The sequence below is a fragment of the Megalopta genalis genome, chromosome 5 (assembly GCF_051020955.1).
Source record: "Megalopta genalis isolate 19385.01 chromosome 5, iyMegGena1_principal, whole genome shotgun sequence".
NCBI classification, from domain to species: Eukaryota; Metazoa; Arthropoda; class Insecta; order Hymenoptera; family Halictidae; genus Megalopta; species Megalopta genalis.
In genome coordinates this window covers 5427508-5453888 of record NC_135017.1, presented here as the reverse complement: position 1 = coordinate 5453888, position 26381 = coordinate 5427508, and the positions used below count along the sequence as shown (strand labels likewise).

General features: G+C 38.1%; 2 protein-coding genes and 1 long non-coding RNA gene across 10 annotated transcripts in view; 1 reads left to right on the top strand and 2 right to left on the bottom strand.

Moving 5' to 3' along the window:
• Window positions 1-440: 440 nt before the first annotated feature.
• LOC143259516 (uncharacterized) lies at window positions 441-1797 on the bottom strand. The gene is made up of 3 exons (XR_013033479.1): window positions 1577-1797; window positions 1262-1499; window positions 441-1184 (listed from the first exon to the last, which is right to left on the bottom strand). It is a non-coding gene; the product is annotated as an uncharacterized LOC143259516 (long non-coding RNA).
• Window positions 1798-6739: 4942 nt separating this feature from the next.
• Xxylt (Xyloside xylosyltransferase) lies at window positions 6740-8943 on the top strand. The gene is made up of 3 exons (XM_033476711.2): window positions 6740-7532; window positions 7609-8082; window positions 8206-8943. The coding sequence occupies exons 1-3, from the start codon at window positions 7131-7133 to the stop codon at window positions 8410-8412; spliced, it is 1083 nt and encodes a 360-aa protein (XP_033332602.1). The 5' UTR covers window positions 6740-7130; the 3' UTR covers window positions 8413-8943.
• A 166-nt stretch (window positions 8944-9109) lies between these two features.
• LOC117224088 (uncharacterized) overlaps window positions 9110-26381 on the bottom strand; it is a 211503-nt gene continuing 194231 nt past the window's right edge. For 6 of the 8 annotated variants that reach the window (XM_076521442.1, XM_076521445.1, XM_076521448.1 and 3 more), the window contains 10 exons: window positions 26161-26247; window positions 25839-25965; window positions 17952-18304; window positions 17160-17442; window positions 16008-16406; window positions 13653-14549; window positions 12070-13328; window positions 11898-11995; window positions 10799-11840; window positions 9110-10417 (listed from right to left, as the gene is read on the bottom strand). In XM_076521442.1, the coding sequence (XP_076377557.1) occupies window positions 10400-10417; window positions 10799-11840; window positions 11898-11995; window positions 12070-13328; window positions 13653-14549; window positions 16008-16406; window positions 17160-17442; window positions 17952-18304; window positions 25839-25965; window positions 26161-26247 (4563 nt within the window). In that variant the 3' untranslated portion in view covers window positions 9110-10399. The remainder of the gene's footprint in view (window positions 10418-10798; window positions 11841-11897; window positions 11996-12069; window positions 13329-13652; window positions 14550-16007; window positions 16407-17159; window positions 17443-17951; window positions 18305-25838; window positions 25966-26160; window positions 26248-26381) is intronic. The other 2 variants (XM_076521444.1, XM_076521449.1) reach the window with 2 other exon arrangements.

Sequence of the window (26381 nt, the reverse complement as noted above, 5' to 3'; positions counted from 1 at the left end):
TTCTCCTCACAATAAATGATAACAAACGAAACCCTCTCTAATTTAATAAACAAAAAAGCGTTCTCGAGTACAATACCAAAACAAAAATCAAAAATTTCAATCAACAAAAACTGATAGCTTCGGTGTATATCGCAAAGTTTCCCGCAAAATAAATAATCCAATAAATCTAAAATAATAATCCAATAGAAAAAAACCAGCCCGAAATCGATCTAGTCGAAAACAAGCATAAAACTTCCGATTAACAAAAACCAGAACGATGTTCGCCGTATTATAAAATGATATGAAACGATCTACAAAATTCAATTCGAAACAGACGGCTAGCGAAGGTTATTAACCCTAGAAAGATAACCATATGACAACGTACGTAAAAGATAACCATACGCTTCAGAGGCGCATGCTTTTCTAAGGCGTCAATTTTATACTAACAATGGATATTTATTTAAGTCAATCTAGTCATTTTAAAGGTTTGGCATTATTGTAAAAATAAAATGCAATTAATAATTATATTATATTTTTTTATATTTTAAGTAATTTTAAACTTAAATCACTAGACCTCTATGAAAAATTAACAAAAATCAACAGTCTTCGCAGGCGCCTCTGCGACGTAGGTTATCTTTCTCGGGTTAAACTAAAACCACCCTCGAAATGTTGTAGCATCGGCCGATCAATTTTGCCCCGAATATTGCGCGATTGAACAATGAAAAAGACGAGCGGACAGTTCAAGGGATCGCGATATATCGTCGCCGCTGGTCAGCCGGATCGATCGAGATCTCCGTGTCGACGGCAATTAATTACGGAAGACGATCGGTAATTAACAGTAACTGGGGCTGGGATAACGTTCATACGGCAGGCTTGATACGGAATATACGAGCCGCGGCACGGCTGTAGCTGACTCTTTATGGTGGGGTGTGCTCGTGACGTGAATTATTAGCCCTTCGACCCTCGGCGGAGACCCTCCGGGGGTAGGTTCGCGCGCGGGCGTGGCCTACCGAGGTGGCAGGCGTGGCCCCGACGCCACCCTCGAAAAACCACTCGCCACCCTCTTCCCCAAGGATACACGGAGAATTGATTCCGGACGGATTCCATTTCTTATGCGCCACTGGAGCCCGGATTCCCTTCTTCCAGGGCTGCTGCGACCTGTCCTCCGGGTAGATCGACGTGCTTTTCATCCCTGTCGATCCGTCCTTTATAAAATAGGATGTTTTAGAAATAATGGAAACACACGGACTTTAAATTATACGCTGATTTAGCTGCAACTAACCCCTTCGAAATTAATTAAGATGTCCGTTGTATGTGGAGAACGTTATTTTTCATTCACAAAGATCCAGCCCCGTTGACTGTTTCTGAAAAAATAATGTTTTATTAGCAGAATAGAAACAATTGCTTTGTAAATTACGATACGTTAGATGTAAAACTACCCTCCAAAATTAATTAAGATGTTGGTTGTATGTGGAGGTTGTTGTTCTTCAGCCATAAAGTTTCAACGACATTGATTGGCCCTGAAAAAAATAATATTTTATTAACAGAGTAGAAATTGCTTAGTTTGTAAATTACGATACGTTTGATCTAAAATTACCCTCTGAAATTAATTAACATGTCGGTTGTGTGTGGAGAACATTATTCTTCATTCACAAAGATCCACTTCCATTGACTGTTCCTGAAAAAATAATATTTTATCGACAGAATAGAAACACTAAATTTGTAAATTACGATACATTTGATCCAAATCTACTCCCTAAAATTAATTCAGATGTCAATTGTACGTGGCGGGCATTATTCTTTATTCACAAAGGTTCATCCCTATTCCTGAAAAAAATAGTATTTTGTAGAAAAAGATAGAAGTTTGTAAATTACAACATCAACAAATCACCTGAAGCTACCTTTCAAAAGTAATTGAGCTGCAGGAAACTATTCTTCATCCAAGAAAGTTTTACCCCCACCGACTGGTCCTAAAAAAACGGTAGGTATTTTGTAAAAAGAACGGAGACACTTCGTTTTTAAATTATACTCCCATACAGCTACCCTTTACAATTAATTACGATGGTTGTATTTGGAGGATATTATTCTTCCATGAAGTTTCATCCCTCCTGACGTGTCCTAGAGAAAAATAGCATCACGTAGAGAAAATAAAAACGCTTTAATTGTAAATTACACGTTTCAGTTCAACCTACCCTCCGAAATTGATTGAAACCTCTATTGCATATGAATGGACACAGCTTCTCATTTGCATATTTTCATTGATCGGTTCTGAAAAACGCGCAGCATCTGTCGTAAAAGTCTGCAAAGTGATATAAAAACAATAATTTTCTCTGCGGACAGAAATAAAATTCGATAAATTCGCAGCGGTGAAAATTCTATTTTATTGGTGTTCAACCATTATTGCAACTTCAATTTAAATCGATATGCTGCGATGCAGTTTTCTGCACGCTGCGCGTGAATACATTCGCGCGCTACTACACATTAATCTCCCGGATGAAAAAAAAAATTGGGAAACTTGATTAAACAGCGAATAAAGTCACGTGGGGGAATTGCGTTCAAAAAAATAAATTATTTGAACGCGAACCGTTTTAGTAAGAGAGAACGAATTCTAAACAATGTGTTTCTAAGCAGGAACTAACACAATTATTGGAGCATTGTACAAATTAAAAATTTTCTGAAACGAGAGCTAAATAAAACTCTTTTTCTTCCCCTGATCATTTTAAAAAGTTTGAAATGATATCTTGTGATATTCTTAAATTCATTTTATTTCTTTACTGCCTCGAATATTAACGTTTCATTTTTTCCATAAATACATAGAATAGAAAATTCTTTTCTTTGCTTAATCATTTTGAAAGATTGAGAACAATGCATTGATATCTTGAAATTTATTTAATCTTCTTACGGTTTTAAATAATAAATATTATTACTACTTTAAGATAAAGTTATTACTCTCTCCACCCTGCTAGATAATATTCCCCTAAGTTCAAAGCACACTGACACAAAATTCCATATCATTAGACTGCGATTCGCGAGATACAAGAGCCATGTAAATATTTATTTCTCTTCTGAATGATTTTAATGAGTTGATAATATAATGCAGTATAATATATATAATATATATATTTATTTATTTACTTATTTCTCTTCTGAACAATTTTAATAAATTGATAATACAATTTAATTATATATTCTGCAATTATATGCACATTTTGAAACTCCTCGAACGTCTTCACTGTTCCTCTGATTTCTGTCATACGCGCGTAAAATTCGCAGTTCGGTTGTCACCTACGAAATTCGTTATCATCTAAAAAAATTCGTTTCGTTGGCTCTAATATTGTTGGAGTAACAAGGGTTAAATTCGACGAAAACAGAGTCTCCATGCTGCCCGGGCGGAGGGTTGTGTAGCCAAGGGTGGTTTCCACCATCTTCCCGCAGGAAGAGCAAGTTGTACGAGTGGATGAGGACCGACCAGATGCCGGAGGAGGGAAACAGACGCAGAAAGGGATGGAACGAGCCACGGCGGCGGCGGGGGGAGGGAGGAGAGCCTTCGCCATCCTCCCGGAGCTCTGTGCCCGCGTTTGTACAGTGGTAATGGGCTGTCAGGAGCAGACGTTCGCTGCTCGTGCCTTATATACCAACACCATTACGCTTCTCCTGGGTCGGTTCCTATCGGCTTGCTCGTATTATCAACCCCACTGATTGCCTCCCCCAGCCTCCTCCTCCTCCTCCAACGCTCTTACTTGAGGCTCTACCTTCGCCTCCTTCGATAATGTCTTCCCCGTGGACCCATCCACTGGTACGGCCAGCCAAGCAGAATTTTTTAGTACTTCGGGCTCCAAAAGTCTGCGCTGTGCTCCAGTCCACCACCTGCAAAAAGCGTTGACAATGAAATCGATGACGGTGAAGTAAATTTCCGATAACAATGAATTAATAGAAACGAGACAAAATAGACGGTACTTTCGTAATTGGTAGAGATTGACATCTAATGGAGCTTTCAATTTTTTTTTGATAGCTCTTGTTTACCTTTTTGGCAACTTCAAAATGTCCTGAAAATTAATTGTAGATTCCAATTTAGTAGGAGGTACTTTCGTAATTGGTAGAGATTGGCATCTTATGGAGCTTTCAATTTTTCTTGATAGCTCTTGTTTACCCTTTTGGCAACTTCAAAATGTCCTGAAAATTAATTGTAGATTCCAATTTAGTAGGAGGTACTTTCATAATTGGTAGAGATTGGCATCTTATGGAGCTTTCAAGTTTTCTCGATAGCTCTTGTTTACCTTTTTGGCAACTTCAAAATGTCCTGAAAATTATATAATTGTAGATTCCAATTTAGTAGGAGGTACTTTCGTAATTGGTAGAGATTGGCATCTAATAGAGCTTTCAATTTTTCTCGATAGCTCTTGTTTACCTTTTTGGCAACTTCAAAATGTCCTGAAAATTATATAATTGTAGATTCCAATTTAGTAGGAGGTACTTTCGTAATTGGTAGAGATTGGCATCTAATAGAGCTTTCAATTTTTCTCGATAGCTCTTGTTTACCTTTTTGGCAACTTCAAAATGTCCTGAAAATTAATTGTAGATTCCAATTTAGTAGGAGGTACTTTCGTAATTGGTAGAGAGTGGCATCTTATGGAGCTTTCAATTTTTCTTGATAGCTCTTGTTTACCTTTTTGGCAACTTCAAAATGTCCTGAAAATTAATTGTAGATTCCAATTTAGTAGGAGGTACTTTCGTAATTGGTAGAAATTGGCATCTTATGGAGCTTTCAATTTTTCTCGATAGCTCTTGTTTACCCTTTTGGCAACTTCAAAATGTCCTGAAAATTAATTGTAGATTCCAATTTAGTAGGAGGTACTTTCGTAATTGGTAGAGATTGGCATCTTATGGAGCTTTCAATTTTTCTTGATAGCTCTTGTTTACCCTTTTGGCAACTTCAAAATGTCCTGAAAATTAATTGTAGATTCCAATTCAGTAGGAGGCTAATAAGCTATTAGAGGCAATATATATATAAAGAAAATGGTACTTCTATAACTCTAAAGATATTGGAAATTTATTAGAGCCTTCAATTTTCTTTGTTACCCTTTTGTTCTCCTCTGTTACTCTTCCAAAATGTCCCAAGTTAATAGCAACGTCAATGAATTAGCAGAAATCATGTAAATGGCACTTCCATGATTGTAAAGATACTGGGCATCGTCTAACAAGTGTTATACATAAGTATGGATTCCCTTCTTTTGACTCGTAAAAGAGCCCAAAAATTAAGTTTCACTTAGTAGAATGTCTACTACTGAAGGCAACATAAAATTTCACTTGATTGCGATTAGGCTGCAATAGAAGATACACTAAAATCTCATTTTCTATCTGAAGATAATTCTGTAGCTAAAATGTTTCTTTTATATCTGTGTAATTTTGGTAGCTGAAGAAACATTTTTTAAACAGCTACAGAATTATCTCCAGATAAAAAATGAGATTTTAGAATATCATCTATTGCAGCCTAATTGCAATCAAATGAAATTTGATGTTGCTTTCAGTTACCAGAATTACACAGATATAAAAGCTTCTGAATTCTTTGTATTTAGAGATTGAATAACTAGGTGTTCCTAGTAGCCGATGCTTCTGAAAATCTAAATTTCACCCAAACTGGATCAATACTCCAACACTTTACAATGATAGAGCATCCCTGTTTTATTTATGGTCCGCCTGAAATGTTATTGCTGACTAAATCAGGGTCTGTTGTTTGGTCAGAATTTGTTTGTTTGCGTTCTCTCATTTGTGGGCAGGAAAAGTCTTCCTCCCACCAGATTTTAATGGGTGGCCACGTGCTCGCCGGCTACCTCCAACGTGCCTATGCCTTCCAGTGTGATCAATACTGTATGTCTTCTGCAGAGGACAGGTACGTGGCTGGCTGGTCCAGATTTCAATTTGGGGACAACAGAGCTGGAAAGAGAGCTGCTTTCATGGCAACTCTTCCAAATCTTTGAAGAAGCTTTCACTATTTATCTGAAAATACAACAATTACTCTGGATTTACAGTGTTTTCATAAGTTTTGGAGTCTTAACTAGCACATTTTGTTAAAAATAATTTTAAACAACAGGTCGAAGTTATTAGTAAAAGATTCTTCGACAACACATTATCGAAGATATATTAACTTATATGTAAATAATACGATTATAATTTTCGCGCCTTATTTTCAAACATTAATCGCTAATGGAGTCGTATAATCTGTTGAACATTTGAATTGCGCGCCGATGCTACTGGCGGTCACATTGTAAACCGGAGTTTAATATAAAAACAGCGGGTGATTTGAAACTTTTCTTGCCACTTTTGGAATTTTAGATTTAATTCATCGGCCATACGATGGTATAATTCTAAACTATAAATGAAATTTTATATTTAATTCATTAATAATACGGTATTATAATTTTCGCATTCGATTTTTAAACATTAACTGATAACGTATTCGTATAACCTTTTGAACATTTAAATTGCGCGCCAGTACTTTCGACGAGGATAGTGTAAGCCAAAGTATCAGTGTGAAAATGGCGGGTGTTTTGAAAGTTTTCTCCTGCTTTTTGAAATTATATATTTGTCAGCAATATAATATTGTAATTATACGATAAGATAATAAGTTGTATACATAATTATATATATTAACGGATGCAATTAGCTGTCATCTGAATTTTAAACAAATTCATCTATCACATAGCATGGGGGTCGATGTTTTCTATAAAGATAGTAAGGTTTGCAAAGAAGAAACCAGTTGCATCAAAATCACGGTGTACGCTCATGGTCCATGCTTATATTATACACCGATCATCAGGATCACGTTGTTTTTGTTTTGGATCTATTCTTGAGATCCAGAATCCAGTGATCCGAATCTAATTTCGGCAATTGTTTGTGTCGTGATTTTTCCTTACACGTATTACCAGCAACAATCTTCGTTATCTCGCAATTTGCAAGTTACGACTTGAAATTTTTATGGTTGTCAAGGGTCAGAATCTTCGTTCAACCTCGCATACTCGAAAAGTAATTTGTAATGAGAAAAGTGCGATGTCGAATGACCACTCGGACTAGTTTCTGACGTCGTGCGGTAAAACTGGTGTGCTCTGAATAGGAGAAATGCAGAGTAACCTTGATCATGAGTGAATAATTAAATGCTCTTGCTACGCAAGGTGCTGATCAATTTGACAGTTCTAGCCGTGGTTCTGGTGCTGTTCTACTGTTATCAGACATCAGATGGTAAATACTGGTCGACGAACACTGCCCCAGACCATGAAACTACTCCGACTGCAAGGTCGAGCAGATTCGGCCTTAGGGAGGAAGAAATTTCTGGTGCACTCCTCGAGGTTGAAAAGATTTATTATAACGTCTGGTGCATATTCACGAAGGTTGCTAGTAACTCGCCAATGAAAAGGAAGTTCGAGATCTTCGCGGAGTCTTTGCTTAGATTGTCCTCCGTTGACATCGTGTTCCATGTGATAACCGACGACGACAGCAAGGACGTTGCAGAGAATGTCCTGGACGGAGTTTTGTCATCGACAGGAAAATTTATGAAGGTAGGGGGTTGACGTACACTATGAAATTCATAAAATTTCCAAAACTTCTATCAACAAATTTGTCTTTTCATTTTAGGTGCAATATTACGATGTCCACGAACTAGCGTCACAGCTAGAGGACATTGTATCGGTAATGTCTCCGCATTTCAGCAGTAAACCTGGAACATACTACTCGGATGCATTATTCTTTCTGTCTCTGGGTTTACACCGAATAGCTCCAATGGAGCAAAGCTTTGCAGCAATGTTCGATGCCGATACAAAATTTCGTAAAGACATCAAGGAACTTTTCGAAGAGTTTAATAGTTTCGGGGATCAAGCCCTGTTTGGCTTGGCTCCAGAGCTCACTCCAGTTTACAAACACGTTTTGTACCTATATCGCAACAAACACCCTAATACTCTGTTTGGGGAGCCTGCACAATCCGGTGGATATCCTGGTTATAACAGCGGGGTGGTACTTTTTAACTTGAATAGGCTGCGAAACTCTTCTGTGTACAATGAGATTGTTAAGAAGAACACTGTCGATGCTATGACTGAGAAGTATCACTTCAAGGTAGTGATTTTAGCTGATTCTTTAATAAAATTTCTATCAATTTAATGTATTATAGGTGGTCTAATCATTTAAATAGGACTATATTTATTGCTTTAAATCATTAATTTGAGAATCCGTTTTTAGGGGCATTTAGGAGACCAAGACTTCTATACGCTTCTAGGAATGGAAAGACCCGAGTTGATCCACACTATAGACTGTGGTTGGAATAGGCAGCTGTGTACATGGTGGAGAGACCGTGGCTACGCGGACGTGTTTGGAAATTATTCAAGGTGCGACTCTGACACAAAATTGTGGCATGGGAATTGCAATACTCCAATACCTGACAATTAATCAACGTCCAGCATATCGTAGCCTGTCTTTCTGAAAGAAAACGTTTGAAATACGTTCATACTGCGTCTTCTTTCAACAAGCAGGTATTTTATAAACATGACAATGCGAGATCTCTTTTTCATTACTGTTAGTGCAATTATAAGGTGAATAATGTAACTGTACCTGGTGCTGTTCAACTGTCGTATTGAGAATATTTCTTCATGATGGAGGGGTAGGGGGGGGGGGGGTGCTCCGAATTTGTGATCCCTCGGTGGCAATACATGTCTAGATCTTTCGTTGCGGTAGCAATATATTTATACATATACTTAGTTCGTAAGACAGATTGTTTCACGGTGCCTATGAACTAGTTTGTAAGCTGTTAATTTTCGATGTTGTATATTTGAAATATACATTACAAACAAATTGCCGGATTCGCGTCCGTATAGGAGATGGGTGCTATTGTACAAAACGCCGACAATAAAAGATATTTAATGTTAGGGATGCTATTGTATCAGCGTATTTTTTTCTACGATTAAACTATTTACGAAAGTATCGGATCTTATTGTTTTTATTTCTGCAACGTTTTGTTTAGTGTTCGATTGGAATTGTTTTATTCATAATTCGTTCTGCAACTTTAGTCAATTTGGGGAGTTTTGGGATACGGTCTTAGGATAATATTTCTCTACTCGTTAAGCGCACACAAAATTAAGAACTGATGTTTCCAAACTTTTTCTGGTACAACTTTAATGGAACTGTAGGTGATAACGTATATAAATAGGATTGTCGGCGTATTATATTTGTTTACGTAAGTAAAGTATTAAATACATTATTGACAGTATACGCTATTTACAGTACGACGAACGTTTATAATACGTGATTGCCACTCTCGCCACAAAGTAGTCCCATAATATAACTCGAATCCGTAAAACAAACGAACGTTTCAGGTTTCTTGACTAAATGACAATAATCCTTTCTTTAAAACAACGTCACTTTTCAACGGAACAATTAACGCAACAATTATATTTCCCCATTCGATTCTTTTCGAACTGTGTGTATACAATAACTGTAAAACATCCAGAACGATTCACTATTTCCGGCGGTTCCGAGTGAACAATGTAAAAAAAAAAAGGAAAACGTTAAACGTTAAATAATTCTTCGTTGTACCAGACGAACATAAATTAGAACCGCGCCGCTGTCATACACACCAAAACACAACTCTCAACCGGATTACCATCGTACAGATTATCATTCTACGACTGACCAGATTATTTCTTCGAAAGGAAAAAGAAAAGCTACTCCGAGTTCTACACACACCCTACACTCTCTATCTAGATTCGTTGTACGGTACATAAAATAAAAGACGTCACCTTTGGTCCCAGTGATAGAAACTTAAATGTTAATTGTATTGATTAGGACGTGTGTTAGTCAACGTGGACTCAACCGTACGAATCTAACGGGTTTTCAATTGTTTCTTCTTTTCTTTTTTTAAAGTTAGAACAGTACGGTTGAGCGAACTAGAATGTAAAAGGAAAAACTTAACAAGAAAAATCGCATGGACTGCATCGTGTAATGAGCAAACTCGTTTCGAACGAACCGGGGACAGGTTCGTTGACTATTTGGACACGATAATATGAAGACTCTCCTTTCCCTGTTTTGTTTCGATCGGGAAAAACTTTACACGTTCTATGTACATTCTCGACCATTTCAAACGACAACGCCGCTTCTCTCGGTTGTGCAACTTTTTACACACGATATATTTACACACGAATGATTTCCAGCAAGAAGAAGAACAAACAAAAAAGAAGATATAAATAAAACCCCTCCGATTCGTCGCTACGGCTTTAACAAGAGCACCAAGCCGTCTTCGGTACGGTGATTTCGCCACCATTAGTTGCTTCAGACGATATTCGAAACGAATATTGAGATACATCGGCGAGGATTCGATTCATTGCAACAACGACGATCGTTGGTCACAATAAATTGGAATGGTCTGCCGTCAGGAAGGCACTTAACGTCTTTCCGTAGCCTGTAACCATAAATTCTTGTTAGCCTTGTATCACTGTGGAAATCTCTTGTCCAAGCAAAACAAACCAATGAACCAGTGAACTTACTAAAAGAGAATTTTCTACAATTAGAGATACGCAACCTTGTCGGCTTAGGAAATTCGACAACATTTTTGTAACATTTATGAGCAGGATGCTCATAAGTGAAAAAAAATCAGATTCATTCATTTCTTTCAGGCTTCCAAGGTTGCGTATCCTTTTTAGAAATGACCACAAAGTAAAATTCGGACTATTTTTTAGCGTCCAATGTTTCACTGCCTTTATCGTCCCTTTTTCAGTCACTTCCAATCTACTTCCTTCAAAGACTCTATGCAAATGCGAAATGTTCACGTTAAGATGCTTACGCTCTTCAAGTTCTCACGACCCCCAAAGTTTCGAATCGACTCCAACAACACGTCCCTCGAGTCTATCTGGACAGGCATCGATTTGGGCCTGGCACTTTTCAATGTGACACCCGTTATAACAGGCATCGTGGGCGGCCTAGGCGGTTGGGGGACAGACGACTCTCTAGGGAACTCTTTTGCAGGCTCTTTGTTTTGGTTCTTCGGTACCCCATTTGGAAGCTTGAAACCCTTGACAAATTGCAAAGGCTGACCATCTTTGCCACTGATGCCATTTTTGAGAGGCGCCTGATTTTGAGGATGCAGACCCACTACCGTGGTAAATCTCTTGGATTTTAATGTGTCTTGGTTGTTGTTGGTCAGGTACTCATCGTTACTGCCATTGACTTTCTCAGAGTTGGTGAAATTCGTTCCAATTTGAAGATCCGAGCGTCGGTTTAAGGTGGTCCGTTTCGGTTTAGGTCGAAGTGTAACGTCCTGGCCAAAGGCTTTGGACAGCTCCTTGAAGTTCACAGGAGTTGTGTCAATAACAGATTCCTCCTGCTTGTTGTCGGGAGAGCTCTTCTTCAGCTCCACCCCGGTTACCACCGGTTTGGGATCCAAATGGACCTTGTTCAATACTGGCTTCTTAAAACCTGTCGCTGTTGTATGCGTGATCAGTTTTTTGGCCAGTTCGTTCGGTTCTCTCCTCTCCAAAGTTGTAGCTTCAATTTTCTTGCTCTTGTCTAGGACACTTAGAGGTCTTGCGGAATCGTCGCAATCGGTTGAACCGTCTCTTTCATCCCTGCTGCCGTTTATATTTACAATGGTTCTGTTGTTGGGCTTGTGCGCGCCTAACTTGGAGTCTGTGTCCCTCTTCATGTGAATATTGTGACTCGGTCGCTCTGACCAACTGCCTAAATTGATGGCTGGTGGTCCGGAATAAATGTAACGCTTCGTGTTGGTTGCCGGTGGCATCTTCTTCGTTTCTGGCTCGGACTTCTTATCGGTGCAAGCCGTCGCTACATTCGAGTTGATCGAATGTTCGTTAGACGTAGTCTCGGGTCTGAAATTAATTTATTAGTTAGAATTTTGCCTTCTCCAAGAGTCTCTAAAAGCTTACCTTGTTTTCTCAGGTAACACTGCGCCATTAGATTCTTTGGACACATTTTCCTCCGCCTGTTGAGCATTTTTCAACTGCGGTAAAATGCTTTTCAGTACCTGGAGATAATAATTCAGCGTTAGAACCATAATTGATGTTACCAAAGATTTGATATCCGTCCGCAAAAACGTACCTGTAAAGACTGCAGTTGCTTCTCTTTGGTAGGTTCCTCTTGCCGCTTTAGGATGTTGTCTCTCCACTGTGAGAACTTCTCGTTGTTTTTGGGTAGACTGATGTTGTTGATGCTCGTGGCCTTCTTCATCCCAGAATCGCCCATCTTCACAGCATTTTTATTGCTCTTGTCGTCTTCATCTTCGCACACGGTCTCTTGGAACTTAGACTTATCGCATACAGAGACGTAACTCTTGGACCTCTGTATATTGCTCTTCTCGTTGTCAGATTGCCACCTGTGTAGGGTCTGAGTGTTTGTCTTTGGTTCCAGCTTCCTATCACCGGTATCTTCAATTTTCGTCTTTCTCTGCAATGTGCCAATACCAAGATCTTTCGTAGCTCTATTATTCTCTTCATCGTTGCTATTTTTGTTCCTGGAAAGTGTCGCAAAGGACTTAATGAACCTCTCATCCTCCTTCTCTTGAAACTGTTTCTCCGTCTCTTCGAATATGTTCAAACTTTTCTGTCTGGTGTAAGTGGTGATGGTAAAGTTCGACAAGGTGTTGTCTATAGGTGCTATCTTGGGTGTCGAAGAGATATCCATAGCTTTTTTCGAGTCAAAGTCCTTGGAATTCTGTGGCAACGTACCTATCTTGGTTTCCAGTTCAGAGATTATCACTTTCTTTAAGTTAGGATCCAATGATTTTAACTGTGTATGATGTTTCTCTTGTTTGATCACATCTTTTCTGACTTCTTTATCAACGCCATTTTTGTTCTTTGACGCTTGTTGGCTCAAAATGGGGCTCTGATTTCTGTTGTCCAAGGATTCAACGTGTTCCTTGTGCTCCGAATCCCTGAACAATTCAGGTGACGAAATCACCTCATCGTAGTTCTCTAACACTGGTGAATTTGAGTCTCTGAAGGCACTCGGTGGCGCTGGAAGCTGGTACTCCCAATCTGCAATGGACAAGTCCTCGTCAGCTGCTGATACATAATCGGACGTGTCTTGCTGTGAATTGACTGTTAGGTTCGGCGTGCTGGTATTCACGATCGCAGTATCCGTGAAATCGTGATTCTGCTGCTTCGAGTTCTCTTCGTTCAAGGTCTTCTTAGCGCTCGAGGAAATGGTTTCTTTGGAAATATTCGCTTTTTTTGACTTGGCCTCGACGGGAGCAATGAATCTCTTGGCAGGTACTTGGTTGGAACTCGAAACTGGCAGAGAGTTGGACAGTGTGTCAGATACCTTCTGCAGCAAGACGTCAGTTTCTGAGAGGTTGGCATCTGTTTATCAAAACGTAATCAAAATTTGAGTATTCTTTGCTGTGGAAATAGAGATATGTTAAGTGTTCGATTAGATAGGTACTGTACAAATAGAAACTATATGAAAGTCTACTCTTATACACCCTGTTCTCAAAACCACCGGAAGAATAAAATTCAAACAATAAGCTAGTTGAGTTCAGTTTGTTAGAATATAATAAATATCCTGAACCTCCAAACATCCTAAGGTCTCAGAAGACCTCAAACTGATACTGATTTTTTTTGAAAAATTCCAAAAGAGCAAAGTGTGTGCCCAACACCACCCTGTTAGTGATATGCAACATGCACCTGGTGCAACCAATCCGCAACTCGACTTCCCTTCACCCTGACCCTGGAAACCAACGTTCTCGTCGTTCTCTGGTTGTTGAGTCAGATTCCCAACATTAGACACCACATTTAAATTTAACGCGAACGTGATGTCCTCTGCGTGCGAAGTTAAATGCCTCTTCTGTTTTTCTAGAGGGTTGGTCTCGAAGTCGTTCGACTTTGACGCCGTTCTAGGGATCCTTGGCCTTCTCGAATCCTTCGCACCTTCCCCATATCTATTCTCACTGCCAGTATCATCGATGCTAGCTTGCACCTTAGCGCGTCTCTTTTTGAACAACGAGCTTCCCTTACTTTCTACGAGTTCATCAAGGTGCTCGCACTTGGGCATGGTTGAAATTACTGCGCACGTTTCCTTTTCTTGGCCAGTAGCTTTCTTCGCTGTCAATGGACTCTGTTTATTTTTGTCCACCGCAGTACTTTCATTCTTCGATGGCAACTTGGTCATCATATTTTCCTCCCCATCCTTCTCTCCTGATGTTATTGAGTCATAATCAAAGGATGCCTGAGTCTGGTCGATTTCAGGAGTCAGGAATATTTCTTCCTCACTGGTAGAGCAAGTGGAAGAAACTTCCAGCTTCTCAACTGTCCGATCAGATCTGGCCGAGCTTCTTCTGCTAGAGTCAACGCTGTTGCTGCTAGCAGGTGTTTCAGGTAGGACGTTCGAACTCGCGTCACTGCCAGTGGTATCGCTGCTAGAGTATGCAGGAGTGTTCGCCAAGTGATCTACACCGCTCGCGGTTAGCGTTCTACTTGATGGGGAAGGTGGTGCTAGCTTGCGTTTCAATACTTGAGGCTTCACCGATGTATTACTGCTGGTGGAGGTTTTTCTAGGCTTGGGAAGTGGAACGGGTTCTCCAACTGTACTCAGAGGAAAAGAAAAAGAGATACCGTCACCTATTGGTGAAATTAGCAAATAGGTGAAAAGGAGGGAGAGAGAGAGAAAGAGCGAGAGAGAGAGAACTGTCGTGCATGGGATGCAAATTTGTAGAGCATGCAAGATAAGGGTTCGATTTAAACTTAAGTAGTAGCTACTTCCATAATAATACTCTGTAATGCAAAGTCTAAAAGGAGATGGAACGGAACATCAATAGTAAACATTACAGTCAAGATGCCTCGCAGCGTCTTGCTCGATGGACAGAAATCAAAATCTTCAAAGAAGGTGCATGTAAAAATTAAAAAACGTACATCTAACTTATGTTACGATATAACTTATGATTTTTGTCCCGTGGGTTTAAATACTGTGCGGCTACACGAATTCGCCGACCCGGCTTTCCAAAATGGAATTCAACTGAACCAAAAACCTATTCCAATTTTCCGTAGACTCCTCTCTGCTAACTAGACCTGGGGGAGGAGGTTCTAAGATGCTCAGCTTCTTCTCCGACTCTATTCTGCACTCGTTGTGCTGAATAATAGGGAGCGATGGCAATTTATCAACATTACTGGGAATCGAATCTATGGTGGTCATTGGAATGTCCAAGGGCTTGGTAGAAATGGCAAAGATCTGCAGATTGCTCAGAGGAGGCGCTGCAGGATTGGACTTATGACAGTCCATGGGATCGTCGAAGGAGTCTCTATTGAGACTGGAGAAAATAGACCCGTTATGGCACTTGGTGGTGCTTACATTACCTAACTTAGGCTGTCTATTCTCTATCGAGTCTGATCTACCGTTTCTGACGCAGAAGCTGCGGTTCAACAAACTAGGTTTCTCGAAGCTGCTCACTATTTTCGTGTCCTTCAGCTTGATACAATTCTGAAAGCTCAAGCTATGCTTCAAAGCCTTAGCTGGACACCTGTCGTCGCAGATGTAGTTGCCAGAGTGTAGCTTCCCGGGGCTGTATCTGCTCTCTAATATGCCACACTCCGGCATGTTTTCTACATCTGCCGATATGTTATCCAGATCAAGCATCGTTTGCATTTTGATCAACCTACTTTGATTCTTAAACGAGCCTTGGCTAAATGACTGAGGGGTCTCGCGGAGAACAACGCTTTTAGACGATTCATTGACCCTTGTGAAACTCGCGCAAGCGAAGCTTCGGGACTTCTGCACCTTGGAACGCGGCTTAGAATCGTTGCACTCTAGGTCTAAGGACTTGTTAGTAAAACTTTCGAAGAACTCGTCGTGCTTATTTAGACCGGACCTATACTCTTTGATCTTGGAATGCAGCTTTGTCTTTTCAGGATCGAACAGACTCCGATGCCTCCGCATCATTTCCGTTCCTTCCCCTTCCTCTATCATCTGCTCCATGCTATTCCTCGATATAAAGCTGTAGGAAGGCGCATTGTCCTCTATGGTACCGCGACTACGCACTAGCTTACCTCTCTTACGGGATACTCTAACGTCTACGGGAGCGTCTTCTACAGGTACGGTTTTGCCCTCGTCACTGGGCAACTTAACGTTTATGGATCCGGATCTGACACGCAGTTCGATGTCCATTTTACCAGGCTTCGAGTCTACAATCAAGGATTTCGGCTTGGCGAAGTTGATCTTTGCACCCGCGGTGGTGACTCCAATGTCCGAGCTAGCTTTTGGACGTTCCTCGATGTCCGAGTTCGCCTTGGATGGCGCGCCAATGTCTGACGGCGGCTTCGAAGGATCCATGTCCGATGTGAGGGACTCCTCGGAGTCCACGATGCGCTCCAATGCTTGGGTGGAGATTGCTGACGACAATGGTCTGGCTCCTGGAGGAAGGGGTGCTGCTCTTTTCTTTCGTAAACCTGTCGAACAGTTGCTAGTCAGTCTGGGCACTAGTTAGCTGATAGGACGAACGACAAAACTGGGTAACAAGTGACTTTCTACAGGGGTTGGATAACATAATGGAGAAAACCATGTAGGAAACATGTATGGACCAGCTAGTAATTCCTTTTTTTTTTAAACTAATATTTAACCCCTTGCTGTACTTTAACGAGTTTAACTCGCGACGGAGATTTCTAGTAAGATCCTGTTAAATATATTATAAATGTTATTCCACTCTTTTAAGTTGGTATACGATTCTGTTCTTTTCTCCACTGGTAGGCACATAATAAATACAAATTTTCTTCTCCTTCTAAGAAATTATATATATATTATTATAATATTTCTTATAATATATAATTTATATTATTATAATAATATTATAATATTATTATAATATTAATTATAATTATAATATAATTATAATATGATTATAATATTAATTATAATTATAATATAATTATAATATGATTATAATATTTATTATAATTATAATATAATTATAATATTAATTATAATAAATTATAATATTATTATAATTGAAAAACTCTGAACGTCATAACTGGGAAGAAAATGATACCAGCAAGGGGTTATAGTACCATCGATACAACCCTTGTACTTAAGGTCAAGCTTAAGTGTATCTACAGTTACAGTTCCAATACTTCACATATCCTCGAGAAGCAACGGAGGGGTCGCCTTAAGGAAATCTCGGGACAATACTACAGAAGGAATTCTACCTGTAGAACTCAACGAGGTGCTGCTAATTCCCCGGGAAAGCGTACCAGGGACGCTAGCCAGATTGCTGAGGCTCTTACTAGACTGAGAGGTCTGTGCCAACTTCCTCGGCGTCTCTAACGGCAGTCTGCCTCTTCTCGGGAGGGTTTCCGGAAGTCTTCCAGCAGAATCCGGGTTGTCGCTCAACACAGACGCCTCGTGGTACCCAGAACTGTCACTACTGTTGCGACTGTGACTTATGACTACCTTGTCTTTGCAGGAGTCGCCCGCGTTCTCCTCAGAACCCTGTGGCAAAAGAATATATTTTTAGATGACTACGTTGAAATTTTGAAATGTCTGCTATACTATTGTCATGATATTATATGATATATTTCTTATATCACTATATCTGTAGCTCAGCATCTACATTTTCTAAACCCTCAACACTAAATAATACAAATAATAATACACTAAAATAATACAACCCTGGTCAAAATGACCGTTTCCTTATTTTACAATTCTACAAACTTTAGAGACTCTTTCATGGGAAATCCTTCAATAAATTACCTTACTGAAGCAAAATGAATAAATAAATCTAAATAAATTCGATTTTCTCGCTTTTATGAAGCAGTGCACGCCAGTTACTGTTACTGCTTGCCAGGTTCAGTGTTAATATCAAGACTGTCTAAAGCCTTAGCATCCATTTTAACAAAAAGAAATAAATATATAGTTCCAAAGTCTTCCAATCCAAACCGGTGTCTGACCTCTGCGAGGATGTTCCGTGCTATGATAAGCGGCCCGGAAACATTACTTACTTCCGGCTGAGCCTCGACAGGCGGCTTCGGTGCAGGTCTCCGTTTCCTCAGCGGCCTGGCAGGCGGTTGAAGTGGACTAGTGCTTCTCCCGGTTTCGTCGCTCCTAGCTGGCGAAGCGCTTCGCCCGCCTAAGCTATCCGTGCTCAAAGAACACTCCTTGGACTTCTTGAATACAAAGCCGAAGACACCTTGCTTGGCTTGCTGCCTCCTCCGTTCCTCTTGCCTGTGCAGAACCATTATGTCCTGCGTGCTGAGCGCAGAGCCCAGGGTCCTTCCTTGCTTGGCGTACAATGTAACTTCTTGGAGGTGATAGTCTTGCAGAGACAGGGACAGGTCCAGGGTTTCCAGGTTTGCTGGAATGAGACAATTGTGCAACTTTAGTAAAACAGGATCTGAGCTTTCTGGATCTATTATTTTTTTAATACTGAATCCATCGTGTCTGGGACCAATATAATAACTCTGCTATTAATCTTGAGTATAGTAAATATTTTCAGTTGTTCTAAAGCTGCTGAAAGGGAGCTCCGCGAGCCGGGGAAGGTTGTCGACCTGTGCCATAATCCAAAATAAAAGTGCGATAACCGAGGGGAACGGCGGAGTTAATTAGGACACCTCGGCAGCAGGATTCGCGGGAATTAATTAAAGCGGATGGCGGAGGAATTCCCGTGGAATCGGCGATTGGCCGATGGTGCGAGCTCATCCTAGAAGGGGTATAGAAACGCCGAGCATGCGAACGGAGACCGTGCACGGCTAACGACTAGAAGTAACAAGTGGAAGAGCCGGCCGCGGCAACCTTGCGATAGCGATCTTAACACAACTGGCTGGTGTAACTAGCTAACTGAAATATCTCGTGCACCGGCACACGTAAGGACTCGGCATCCACAGGGTGTCTGAAATATACGGGGCTGGGAGAACCGTTGTCAGTGAATGGCAACTGTGCTATAATTGTGAACTTATCAAGATATTTTTCAATAGCCATGGCAATTTCATCTGTGAACCTGGTTCAGCTAACTGAACAAGCTGTCTTGAGCAGTACTCTGAAGATCCTGATGCAATGGCTGGGTTTATTCTGAATTAAGCTTCTTTAGAACTTGAAAGAAAACTGTTGGAATTGTTATAAATATAACAGAAAGTGTTAACAAGTTTATTGACTCTTGAGTAGAGTATAAGTAAGTAAGTAAGTATAAGTAAGTAGTTGAATCAATACCGACTCACTTTTTGAATAATGGCTCGTATAATGATCTTCAAGTGGCCTCAGAAAATTCTGATACAATACTTGGACACACTTTGATCCGCCCATTTTAATTTAGCAGAACTGCTGAGATTCTTGTACAGCACGATTATTGAAATATTTGTTGATACTACTTATAAAAGTTTCATATTATGACCTTCAAGTGATCCTAGAAAATTCTGATGCACTGCTTGGGTACATTTTGATTCACTTAGTCTAATTTTGAAGAAAATTGCTAGGATTTTTGTACAGCACAATTATTAAAATATTTATTGTACCTTAGACTGTGGTATCTAGATCAAAATGCTACTTACAAAAGTTCCACATCGTGACCTCCAAGTGACCTTAGAAAATTCAGATGCAATGCTTGGGTACATTTTGATTCACTTAGTCTAATTTTGAAGAAAATTGCTAGGATTTTTGTACAGCACAATTATTAAAATATTTATTGCCCCTTAGACTGTGGTATCTAGATCAATGCCACTGATAAAAGTTCCACAACGTGACCTCCAAGTGACCTTAGAAAATTCAGATGCAATGCTTGGGTACATTTTGATTCACTTAGTCTAATTTTGAAGAAAATTGCTAGGATTTTTGTACAGCACAATTATTAAAATATTTATTGTACCTTAGACTGTGGTATCTAGATCAATGCTACTGATAAAAGTTCCACATCGTGACCTCCAAGTGACCTTAGAAAATTCAGATGCAATGCTTGGGTACATTTTGATCCACTTAGTCTAATTTTGAAGAAAATTGCTAGGATTTTTGTACCGCACAATTATTAAAATATTTATTGTCCCTTAGACTGTGGTATCTAGATCGATGCTACTTACAAAAGTTTCACATCGTGACCTCCAAGTGACCTTACAAAATTCAGATGCAATGCTTGGGTACATTTTGATCCACCCAGTCTAATTTTGAAGAAAATTGCTAGGATTTTTGTACCGCACAATTATTAAAATATTTATTGTCCCTTAGACTGTGGTATCTAGATCGATGCTACTGATAAAAGTTCCACATCGTGACCTCCAAGTGACCTTAGAAAATTCAGATGCAATGCTTGGCTACATTTTGATCCACCCAGTCTAATTTTGAAGAAAATTGCTAGGATTTTTGTACCGCACAATTATTAAAATATTTATTGTCCCTTAGACTGTGGTATCTAGATCAATGCTACTTACAAAAGTTTCACATCGTGACCTCCAAGTGACCTTAGAAAATTCAGATGCAATGCTTGGGTACATTTTGATCCACTTAGTCTAATTTAGAAGAAAATTGCTAAGATTTTTGTACCGCACAATTATTAAAATATTTATTGCCCCTTAGACTGTGGTATCTAGATCAATGCTACTGATAAAAGTTCCACATCGTGACCTCCAAGTGGCCTTAGAAAATTCAGATGCAATGCTTGGGTACATTTTGATCCACCCAGTCTAATTTAGAAAAAAAGTAAAAATGTATTAAGAATGTATTCTACAATTTGAAAGGCTCATGCCACGACCTTCAAGTAACCTTGGATACCACCCACAGACTTGCGGTATCTGAAGTATTAACAGACGCGATGTAACAGGTGCGATGCTTGAACTAGATAGAACATCGAGTAGATGGAAATAAGTAGAAACCTGACGCCGATGGTAAAGATTGATCTACTTTTTTCTTTTTGCAACGTTGCTCGAGCACACCGTTGCCTGAAATCTGGATCGTGTCACACGCCGAAGACTCGTAGGAAGACTTTCATTCGCGCGGTCGACGGGAATGCAGAATTTCAGGGAAATCGGATTGCGAAGGCTGTTATGTACGTACATACGTGTACATATTGTACGTATATTTATATGCGCCGGCTGCACGGCTTCGGAAGCCATATTGGTCGAGGCAAAACGAGCCGTGCCGCGGGGCCACTGACTTTTCGAACCCGATACCATTTGCGCATTCATATTTATGACAATAGGTGACGGACAAATTCCAATATCCATAGCTAAATGTATTCAAAATCGACCTGCACATTTGTTCCTTTTAATAGGCAGTTGTTAGGTAGCTGACACACTAAAACTACTTTCATACTTTTTATTCTTATTTCACTTGTATATTTAATTATTTTTCACAATTTCATTTGTCTTTCATATTTAGGTATTTTTAATAATCCTATTCTAACAATTTTATTCCTCTACGTTTGGCTACTTTTAATCATTTTATTTCACTTGTACATTTAACTATCTGTTACGATTTCATTTGTCTTTCATATTTAGGTATTTTTAACAATTCTATTCTAACAATTTTATTCCTCTATGTTTGGCTGTTTTTGACAATTTTATTTCACTTGTACATTTAACTATCTCTTACGATTTCATTTGTCTTTCATATTTTGATATTTCTAACAATCCTATTCTAACAATTTTATTCCTCAACGTTTGGCTGCTTTTGATAATCTTATTTCACTTGTATGTTTCACTATTTTTTACAATTTCATTTGTTTTTCATATTTATGACAATAGGTGACGGACAAATTCCAATATCCATAGCTAAATGTATTCAAAATCGACCAGCACATTTGTTCCTTTTAATAGACAGTTGTTAGGTAGCTGACACACTAAAACTACTTTCGTACTTTTTCTTCCGGAATTAAATAAATTTCTTAATTGAAACACATGTTTTAATAACAATAGCGAAAAGTCTGCATAAATGGAGTATTGTCGTTTATGTGACAATTTTCGTCGCAACGTTAGACAATTTTAGGTAGGTTTAGTGTTAATTAACTAGTGCTACAACTTCGCCGAAGCTTTTAATTAACTAAGAAAATGGTCCCTCGTTTCGGCACCCATGAGACTCTGCACGAAACTGGCAATTTTCAGTTACTTAATGCTACTCTTAAATAAACACACTTCTCTTATCGCATAATAATAATGATAATAATAATAATAATAATAATAATAATAATAATAATAATAATAATAATAATAATAATAATAATAATAATAATAATAATAATAATAATAATAATAATAATAATAATAATAATAATAATAATAATAATAATAATAATAATAATAATAATAATAATAATAATAATAATAATAATAATAATAATAATAATAATAATAATAATAATAATAATAATAATAATAATAATAATAATAATAATAATAATAATAATAATAATAATAATAATAATAATAATAATAATAATAATAATAATAATTCCGCTGGAGCAGTTTCTGCGGAGGGTGTGACGACCGCAATCTCGGTTCCCCGTAATTTACGTTCAGAAACGAAAATTTATATTCAGAAGTTTCCTGTTCATTCTCTCCAGTGGGAGGCCGACCAGTTTGGCGAGCACGTCGCGGCGAATAAAATAAAATTATGCAGGTCCTTCACTATTAACTTATCGTCGAACAGAGTTTCACGGTTCTGATAAACGCGCCAGCGAAAACACATTTCCGTCCGTGTATCACCTCCAATTACCGAAAAACGTCCGGTCCAGCCTTCGGGGCGTATAGATAGCATATTTAATGAACTGTGATTCATTCGTGCGATGGTGAATCGCCTGTTAGAGTACTTGTTCGGTCGTAAAAGGGATCGGATCGCTGGGAATATTTTACATCGGAGAGCTTCACGATCACGGCGCCATTACGGCACGGATTCAATAACATTTTTCGACGGCGATGCCTGCCTGACGGGCCCCGGAATGATATTCACGTCGCTCGCCTGTGTTTTTTAACAAACGCCATCTAATAACATACGATATTTATTATTTATCACTGTTACTTTCATCGCCGTCGATTTCTTGTTAATAAGGGAAACAAACATTACAGTGAAATATAATTTACGATCATTGTATATAAAAAGAAAACAACATTCTCGGTGTAGTCTCTTTAGTTACTTTCTAATCGTGCCGGTGAATATATTTTTTATCGTTAATCCTTTGCACTCGGAATTATTTTAATTCTAAATTCAAAAATAGCCTTTCTTATTTACGGTATTTTCATTTTATATGACTTATTGCAATTTTATTATATTTTATAGATTCAGTCTTGTGACTCGTACAACAGTTTTCCTTACTTAACTTGAAAGCTTAATTATTATAATTATAATAATAATAATAATAATAATAATAATAATAATAATAATAATAATAATAATAATAATAATAATAATAATAATTATAAATTATTTTGGAACGTGATTCAACAATCTTTAGTAATGTCTCAAAGGGTTAGGGTGCAAAAATACACCCACACTTTCTCAGAATTCTTTCATTTTCTAGCTTTCGAAAATTGATATTGATATTGACATACAGCGTATATTCGTACGACGGTTCGTTCGTCGATATTTTTTCCGAAGTTATTTCGTCAGAAAAACAATTTTATTAATTTCTTCGCATTCGAGGATACGCAAAAGGTCGCTGCAGATCATGCAAATTCAGGTTTTTTTATGGGCAGACTGGCAAACGAGAATTCTATACAGACATTTATTTCCAGCGTTAATAGTTTCATTAGCAGGCAAATGAATAATTTATTACGCCGTTTAGACGTTTCTAATTTATATTGTAAACGGAGGTAACTTGTTTTACTAATTATTTTTTTTTTGGACTAATAATGCTTCTGCAGCAATTCGAATGATTAGAGATCGTTTCGAGGAAATTTGTTGTCAATGATTCATTTGTGAGAAATTAAAATTCTTTATTGGATACTCGATAAGGCAATAGGTTGCATACTGTTCAATTCTCTAATAATCGTTTTAAATTAAAGGAGGAAAAAATTATATGCATTCGGGATTCTGTAATGATCATTGTGACGTTTCCAAGCGATTCGCAGCGAATGTATGGAGGCGGAAGCGAAAGAAATCGGTTAATAATGAATTCCTGATTTGGATAACATCATATACAGTATACGTATAGTCTGTGCTCTTATGGTCGGACGTGGACCGATTCGTTCGCGTCTGATATTTAAACCGGTAGCACTGACCAGTCCAAATTTTTCGACATTCTTCCGCGACAGGTTCGAGTAACCTAATCTCAACGATATTTTTCGAAAAAAAGAAATCTTATCGCTGAAACCACTCGCAGGCCGTTGAAAACCGCCGATCGAAAAACAGGATCTCCTTGGCGTAACGAGACTTTCAAATTTTCAGTCGGTGGAATCGGAAATCCCAAATTCACTTTCTCCACAGGCAAGCTTATGCATATATCCTTTCACTGAAACCATGGCTAATTGAACTCATTGAAGGAGCCGTTCATTTAAAATTATTCAATCATTATTGAAGATCGTGAAAGTTTATTTGATTTAACTTCACCGACCTTTTAACAGCTATAAGAAATTAAGGTTGATACGTTAATTATTATGTTTTATTGATTGGTAATTTTAGTTGTATTCTCCATTTTATTGTTAGTTATTTTTAACCATTTCATTTGCCCTTTATATTCGTATGAATTTCTCAGAATTCTACACTAACAATTTTATACTTTTATACTAACTATTTTACAACTTCATTTGTCTTTCATTTTATGTGTTTCTAACAATCCTGTTTTTACAATTTTATTCTTCTATGTTTGGCTGTTTTTGATAATTTTACTTCACTTGTATATTTAATTATTTTTCACAATTTCATTTGTCTTTCATATTTAGGTATTTTTAATAATCCTATTCTAACAATTTTATTCCTCTACGTTTGGCTACTTTTGATAATTTTATTTCACTTGTACATTTAACTATTTTTTACAATTTCATTTGTCTTTTATATTTATGTATTTCTAACAATCCTATTCTAACAATTTTATTCCTCTATGTTTGGCTGCTTTTGACAATTTTATTTCACTTGTACATTTAACTATCTTTTATGATTTCATTTGTCTTTCATATTTAGGTATTTCTAACAATCCTATTCTAACAATTTTATTCCTCTACGTTTGGCTGCTTTTGATAATCTTATTTCACTTGTACATTTAACTATCTTTTACGACTTCATTTGTCTTTTATATTTAGGTATTTCTAACAATCCTATTCTAACAATTTTATTCCTCAACGTTTGGCTGTTCTTTTGACAATTTTATTTCACTTATACATTTAACTATCTTTTAAGATTTCATTTGTCTTTCATATTTAGGTATTTCTAACAATCCTATTCTAACAATTTTATTCCTCTACGTTTGGCTGCTTTTGATAATCTTATTTCACTTGTACATTTAACTATCTTTTACGACTTCATTTGTCTTTCATATTTACGTATTTCTAACAATCCTATTCTAACAATTTTATTCCTCTATGTTTGGCTGCTTTTGATAATTTTATTTCACTTGTACATTTAACTATCTTTTATGATTTCATTTGTTTTTCATATTTAGGTATTTCTAACAATCCTATTCTAACAATTTTATTCCTCTACGTTTGGCTGCTTTTGATAATCTTATTTCACTTGTACATTTAACTATCTTTTACGATATCATTTGTCTTTCATATTTAGGTATTTCTAACAATCCTATTCTCACAATTTTATTCCTCTACGTTTGGCTGCTTTGACAATTTCATTTCTCTCGTTGTGTTCCACACTTAACCAGCATGGAAATCAAAATTAGCTCTTGAATAATCAATGAGCCTTTTTTCTCCTTTTAATGGGCGACCTAAAACTTAAGAAATGCAAATTTATGGAACTCCGCATTTTACCTGGATGACGTAACTCGTATTTGCTCCTGTCCAGATTCTTCTCGCGACAGACCTCGTCCAATATTTCGCCGAGGTTCATTTTCGGGCTGACTCTGGACACGTACAATTGGTTCCTGGGCAGATGCACCTGCAACAATTCCACGAGTCGTCGTAATCGCTAACCGATTGTTGAAACAAACTGTGTGTCATCGATGAAACAGTGTCGGAAATAAAAGAATGACGTGATCGGGCCTTATCGTTCGTGGGAGAAAAGAACTACTTGTTCAGAGCGTTCTTCTAGCTGCAGATACGAGCAGCAAGATATTAGAGATTGTTGGATTACCTGCAACCTGAATGTCGTTTCGAAAGGTTGATTGGCCTGCTTCGCCTTTCGGGGCACGAAGGTTCCCTGTTTTGGTAGCAATTTCACCTGCAACATCAAACATTATCAAACGTGATTAATATAGTCCATTTACAATTTGTCTTCTGATAGCATTTGCTTGTAATTATTTAATTTGTATGATTTTACCGCGCCCTTCTAATCTTTTGTTTATCTTTTGGCAG

What these genes read in the sequence shown, in the direction of transcription:
- Xxylt (XM_033476711.2), top strand. Translation starts at nt 7,131, where the DNA reads ATGCTCTTGCTACGCAAGGTGCTGATCAATTTGACAGTTCTAGCCGTG. An exon ending in CGACAGGAAAATTTATGAAG is followed by an intron (nt 7,533 to 7,608) that starts GTAGGGGGTTGA and finishes TTTTCATTTTAG; the next exon opens with GTGCAATATTACGATGTCCA. An exon ending in CTGAGAAGTATCACTTCAAG is followed by an intron (nt 8,083 to 8,205) that starts GTAGTGATTTTA and finishes ATCCGTTTTTAG; the next exon opens with GGGCATTTAGGAGACCAAGA.